At 42.1% G+C, this 7,023-nt stretch overlaps 1 protein-coding gene across 1 annotated transcript; it reads right to left on the bottom strand.

Moving 5' to 3' along the window:
- LOC110403841 (olfactory receptor 10A7-like) lies at positions 3,580–4,801 on the bottom strand. Its single transcript, XM_021407567.1, has one exon. The coding sequence runs from the start codon at positions 4,788–4,790 to the stop codon at positions 3,786–3,788; it is 1,005 nt and encodes a 334-aa protein (XP_021263242.1). The 5' UTR covers positions 4,791–4,801; the 3' UTR covers positions 3,580–3,785.

The raw sequence follows: 7,023 nt of genomic DNA, 5'->3' as shown, positions 1-7,023 counted from the left end.
TGGAGACAACATCAGGTCGACTACAAGCCATATCTACATCCCCTGGGTCTGCCTGCTTAAACTACGTGGGTGCGCAGGACCTTCTAGGGCTCTGGGCCAAGCAACTGCAAAACACTATCTCATAAACACATCACCTCTGTCACCCAAGGGGGCTAGCTAAGCACCTTGTAAGGGCTTGATATGGACACTAGCAACTGTGGCTCATGTGGCACTTGTTGCCTGTCGAGAGTCTAAACCTTGTCTCTGTGAGCATACTGAACTACTGGGTATGCACTATGGCTGTGCTCAGAGAGTGGGACCTCACATGATTGTGTCATGTCTAAGTCCAAAACCTAGGTCACTGCAGAAGAAGGTACAGACTGTATACAAGGGCAAACTTTTTGACCTTCAGAATAGTTTAGAAGGGAGAAGGTGTTGCAGGGAGGTTTGAAGCCTGGAATAATGTGGTCTGATCCCAAGGGCTGACCCTGCTTTGAAGATGAAGTGGAACTAGAGTTCTACAGTCCTTCCACTCATCTCAAGCTCATTCTGTCCCAACCTGTATCCACATGTTCCTCTCATCCACATGGGGAGCATGCCTGCTCCTGGAGCGCTTGCCCATACCCTTCTCTTAAAGCCCCAGTGCTTACTCTGTCTCTTCTCCGTAACAAGTTCTCCCTATCCCTCAGTACTCCACACTTCTGACACTTGCTGGAGTGGTAACACCCAGCTTGGATAGGGCAGGTATTTCCATATTTTCTGTTCAAGGAGATGGACTCACAACACATAAAAGCACCTGGTTAAATGAAAGAACCTATATTTCCTGTTTAAAATATGGAAGATTTCATGCAAATTCTCCTTGATTCTATTCATTCCCTCCCTCAAAACCTATGCTTATTCCATATCTAAAACTCATTTCTCCCTAAATGTTCCTGCTCAAAGGTAATGGCTGTTCAGCACAGAGAAAAATATGTAAAATCATATAATGGTTTGGTCTGGGAGGGACCTTTAAAGATCATCTAGTTCCAACCCCTCTACATGGGCAGGGCCACCTCTCACTAGGTCAAGCTGCCTAAAGCTCCATCCAACCTGACCTTGAACACTTCTAGGGATGGTGCACCCACAGCTTCTCCAGCCAGACAGTTCCAGCACCTCACCACTCACCACAGCAAAGAATTTCTTCCTAATATCTAATCTAAATCTACTCTTTTTTAGTTTAAAAAAGTGTTACCCCTTGTCCTATCACTACATGCTCTTGTAAAAAGTCTCTCCATCTTTCTTATAATCCCCCTTTAGGTATCAAAAGACCACAGTGAGGTCCCTGCAGAGCCTTCTCCATGCTGAACATGCTCAGCTCCCTCAGTCTTTCCTTGCAGGAGAGGTGCTCCAGCCCTCTGATCATCCTCGATGCCCTCTCCTGGACCTACACGAACAAGTCCATGTCTTTCCTGTGCCTGTGCTGAGGGCTCCAGGCATGGATGCAGTACTCTAGTGGGGGATTTCAAGAGAGCAGAGCAGAGGGGAACAATCATTTCCCTCGCTCTGCTGGCCATGCTTGTTTTTATGCAGCTCAGGGTACAGCTGGCCTTCTGGGCTGCAAGTGTTTACTGCCATCTCATGTACAAGTTTTCATTTGCAAGAACCCACAGGTCCTTCTCTACAGTGCTGCTTTCAATGTATTCATCACTCAGCCTGTGCTGATGTTTAGTGCAACACCTCGCACTTGGCTCTGTTAAGCTCTGTGAAATTCGTGTGGGTCCACTTCTCCAGCCTGCCCAACCCCTTTGGATGCATCACTCCCTTTTATCATATCAGCCGCACCACTCAGCTTGGTGCTGTATGCAACATGCTGAAATTGCACTCGATCTCACTGACCGCTTCATTCTGTCAAGGCCAGACAACGTGGAGGCAGGGAAGCACAAAAGAGGTATGAATTACTGTTTCCAAATCAAGTGTCCATTGACAGCAATCCTTCACCCCTCTGGTAGTGCCTGATGTCAGACAGAGCTGTAAAATGACTATGAGAGTTTGTCTTTTTCAGGTTCATGGGAAGCCATAGTTCTTGCCTCAAGTGCAGGATCTAAGCCATGGCAAGGCTCTGCCCACTGTATCTTCCACCCATCACTTTGCCTGGGTGCTCTTCCAATATTTTGGTACTCAGGCAAGTCATCTACAGAAACCCTCACATCTATGCCATGTCCCTCCCACTGCACAGCCTGAGAGCCCAGGGAAGCCCTCCTCCTCAAGAGGCCCTTTTAAAGACAAATCTTCCTGGTGATGCCTTGTGCCTTATCACTCCACTGCTGCACTCCAAAACACTGCTTTCCTTCATATCCATATTCCCATACTACACAGATTTGCCTAGAGTTGCACTTCATCTCTGACATGGTCGTGAACTGGTCTTGAGTAACTCTTCCTGGTGCTGGTTTGCAATTCTGTGATATAGCAATACTCACTTTTGACAGCCTGTGGGATCACCTTGATTCAAAAGCCATCTGCACATGGTTGTGGGCAAGCAGCTACAGGTAGCCCAGCATGAGCAGGTGGGCAGAACCAAATGGCCTCCAGATATCTGTTCCTACCTCATTTGTTCTGTGGTTTTATGACCTCATACCTCATTTGGGCTGTCATATACCACGTAGGCTTATGGGAAACTCACAACTTTTTACACTGAAACCAAAATAGGACAACGTAGAACAGGTATCTGCCTTCAAGCCACCAAATCAAGATTCACTCAGCTGTTCAACCAAATCCAATTCTTTGGACCTTTGCAGGTCCAAAGAAGGGCAACAAGGCTTGTGAAGGGCTTGGAGAATATGCCCTACCAGGAGAGACTAAAGGAACTGGGGCTGTTCACTCTGGGGAAGAGGAGGCTGAGGGGAGACCTCATTTGTCTCTTCGAATACCTGAAAGATGATTGCAGTGAGAGCTGGGTTGGTCTTTTCTCACTGGTGACAGGACAAGGGGAAATGGCCTCAAGTTGCACCAGGGGAGGTTTAGGTTGGATATCAGGAAAAAATTCTTTACTGAAAGGGTTGTTAAGCACTGGAACAGGCTCCCCAGGGAGGCGGTTGAGTCACCATCCCTGAATGTGTTTAAAAACCATCTGGATGCAGTGCTCAGGGACATGATTTAGCGGTGGGTTGTTAGGGTAGAATGGTTAGGTTGTGGTTGGACTTGATGATCTTGAAGGTCTTTTCAAACCTCAGCAACTCTATGATCCTATTCTATGAAGTCACTCCTGAAATGCTGATAATCAAATTGACTAGATTGTCATTGACTGCAATGAGGATAGAGGTGCTGACTTACCTATAGATACCTACAGTCAGATATCATAATCTTGAACTCCATCCAGCTTGAGTTCCATCCAGCTACCTAGTCAACTGAATTTATCTGGTTTATTTTTACCAGTGATAGGAAATAATTTCTCTAGAATAAGTCATATTGCTATGCCAGCCATCTGTTAGCATCTTCTTCCTGAAACTGTACAGTTTTGTTTTCTGACTTAGCTGGAATTTTGCTACACTAGGTTTATATATGTTGGAGTCAAGTGTTCTTATGACAGTGATTTATTCTGTACTAGCTTGAAAGCAAACCAGTGTGTAGAAAAAAAGACAAAAGCTTAAACATATCGTAATTAATATACTGACTTTGTTGCTCATTTCTGTAGTCTCTGTAATATTTTGGACAGTTTCATGAAACATTTACTCAGTACACAGATGACATACATTTCTCAGTATTCTCCAGTTAGAGGTAAAATGTCCAAGCTTTTTGCAGACTTTGAGGAAAGCATTCATTCTCCTGTTTTAACCTTTAAAGTGTGAGCAACTTTTAGAAAATAAGTGAAACCCTCTCGGCAGATGCATCTTGCTGAACTGCCTCCTTCCAAATGTCTTCCTTAGAGCATGCTTTACTTCTTTGTTTCGTAAGCTGTAGATGATTGGGTTCAGCATAGGAGTTACTACTGTATAAGAAAGAGCCACCAGTTTCCTGCTCTTAACCAAGAATCTGGACGTTGGATTTAAATGTATCAAGCCAGTTGTGCAGTAGAACAGTGTCACCACCACCAGGTGAGCAAAGCAGGTGAAGAAAGCTTTGCGTCTTCCTTCAGAAGATGGCATTTGGAGGATGGTATGGATTATCTGGATGTAAGAGGCTGCTATCAAGATAAATGGGATCAAAACAATTATAACAGTAGCGATGAACACAATAAGGTCAAACAAGCATGTGTCTGAACAAACCAAATCTATAACAGGAGCAATATCACAAAAGAAGTGCTCAATCTCCTTAAAGCCACAAAAGCAATAGTTAAATAGCCAGCCAGTGAGTCCTATGGAAAATGGAATACCAGCAACCCAGCATGCTACGACCATACGAAAACACACTCGCCTGTTCATTCTGGTGGTGTAGTGCAAGAGACAGCATATAGCCACGTATGTGTCATATGCCATGGCACTCAGGAGGAAACACTTGGAGGTGACAAAGAATATAACGAAGTAAAGTTGCAGGGCACAGGCAGAAAAGGAGATGATCTTTCTCTCCAACAACAAATCCATAAGCATCTTGGGCACTATGTTTAATGTAAAGCAAATTTCAATCAAAGCCAGGTTTTTGAGAAAAAAGTACATTGGGGTGTGCAAGGCAGAATCAGCAGTTGCAACTAAAATGATGAGAAAGTTCCCTGTCACTGTGATTAGGAACATGATGAGGATTCCCTCAAAGAGAAGAATCTGAAGAGAGGCAAGGTAGGAGAACCCCTGCAAGGTGAAGTATGTCTGGTTTTTGAGCCCTGGTTCTTCATCAGCTTCCATGTGAAAGAGGAACAACCCAGCCTGTATCTGCCAATGAGAAATATATGAAAAAGAAAACTCTTTATGAGGATGAATATAAAGCAGTGAGCTTCTCTGAAATCAATTCCATGATTAAGAGGGACAAACAACTATAAATGGGCATATAACATTTTGAGAGGCACACTAGAAAAGCAACTTGTCATAAAAACAATGTAACAGGAAAAACGATGAACTTAAGTGCAGAAGAGCTAGAATTTCCTGTAATGTTTGCCTGCTTTCCTTTTAAATTAAGCTAAAATATTGCCACACCTACATTATATTTCAGTTCTACTGGTATTTTCTCAAACGTACTTTTGTCAACAAGTCATGTATTTTATTTTCAGTGTATGAAATAAGAGTTTCTTACTGAACTGCAATCTAATTAAATTCTCTGCATTAATTTTTTTTTGAAAAACTATTTTTCCCTGTTCTCACACATAAGCACATATATATGCACATGCAGATTTCAAATAAACAAAGGCAAATAAGATTGCTGAATGTACAAAGTTTTGATAGCTTGAAGATTGGATAGAATACATATTTTATTATTTGTCCTCATCATTGCTAACATACAAAACTATGACCTGCTTATTTATTTTAAATCTAGCATTGCTTTTTATTCAGCTCTACTAGACATTATTTTATGAATTCAGTACTGTAAGATATTCTCCTCTTTTAGATCTTCAGCTACATACAGGCTGGTAGATTGCAATCTGAAATGTAGAAGGCCACATTCTGGATAGAAATTTGAAGCATCTTCTCATTTGCACCAGCTAGAAAAGTAAGTCAGAAACCTATATTGTATTTTTCACCGAGTCTAATTATCTTCATTGGAATCATTGTCTGGGAATGTCTATTAATCTCTATTCATTAGCACAGAAAGGTCCAGCTCCCTGAATTGCAGAAAGTAATATTAACTAAGGAAGATTATACCTGACAGTTTGCAGTTGAGGCACTCTCCAACATCAGCTTTGATTATCAGCACTGACCGACCTTCTTATGTATTTTCATAGTCAAATGAAGTCTGCATTCTTATACAACACAATCAGGATATTACCATCTTGAGCAGTATTTCCTCTTTTCATCTTAGTGGCCCTATTCTGAACTCTTTTCCATTTAATGGTCTCTTTCATGTATGGAGGGAGTCCAAAATGGCATACCTTTCTCCATGGATGGCCTTGCAAGTGAAAAACAGAAGGAAATGAGGGCTTCCCTTGAAGAGTTGCTTGGGCCTTGCTAGAACGGCTGGTGAAATGGTTATCGCTCTCCTCTGCAGGGACACTCTACTGGCTCGTGCACAGCTTGCTGTACACTGGGACTTCCACATTCCTTTCTGAAGAGCTATACACCAGACTGCCAGTGCCAATCTGATTCACTTTTTGTGCTACAGCTACCATTCGGCATTTGTCTTGCTCTAGCTTCGTGAAGTTCCTGTGTATGGACTATCCCCTATCCACCAGTTGTTGTAATCTGGAAACTTCTGAAGATGTTCTCCATCATGTCTTCCCAGTCACTGATGGAGATGGGAAGCTACATTACTCCAAATCAACACATGAAGAATGCCTCTCACAGCCAGATAGCATCTAGACTAGGTAGTTGAATCTACCTGTGAAAGCATGATGGCCCAGGCAGTTTTTTCACTCACCTGTTAATTTTCTTATCCAGCTTCTATCTTCCCATTTTGGCCATGAGGCTACTGCGTCAAGAATCATTGAAGTCATTAAAGGCCATCCACCCCTCTCCCCGTGGCCACTCATCACCATCACACTCACTATCTGAACAATCGAGAAAAGCTTCTATATTATTTCTGTTTGCAGCATCCAGCAGCTGAGATACTCATTTAAATTCCCTTTACAATCTATGGATAGGAACAAGAACACTCAGATGTTGTTTTGTTCATCCTTCAGAAGTAATCTAAAATATGCTAATTGCCAGATGTACTTGATTCACTTCCATCTCAAAGTAAAACCTTAAAAATATATAATATATATAAGTAATATGTCAAAATGAATAGATTTAGTACTACATATAAAATAATAAATATTGCTCAGTCATTAGCGTATGCATTGCAGATATTTGTACATAATGCTCAGATGCATAGAATTCTGCCCTTTAAAAAATGTAAGCTGTTTTTTCTTAAGTCATCTATACTAGTAAAAATTTTCTTGTCAGTTTTTGCTGCTGACAAGTCTAGGAAATACTAGTATACCTGAAT

The sequence above is a fragment of the Numida meleagris genome, chromosome 9 (assembly GCF_002078875.1).
Source record: "Numida meleagris isolate 19003 breed g44 Domestic line chromosome 9, NumMel1.0, whole genome shotgun sequence".
NCBI classification, from domain to species: Eukaryota; Metazoa; Chordata; class Aves; order Galliformes; family Numididae; genus Numida; species Numida meleagris.
The sequence above is the reverse complement of the archived record's forward strand: the minus strand, read 5'-3'. Positions and strand labels throughout refer to the sequence as shown.

What these genes read in the sequence shown, in the direction of transcription:
- LOC110403841 (XM_021407567.1), bottom strand. Translation starts at nt 4,790, where the DNA reads ATGGAAGCTGATGAAGAACCAGGGCTCAAAAACCAGACATACTTCACC.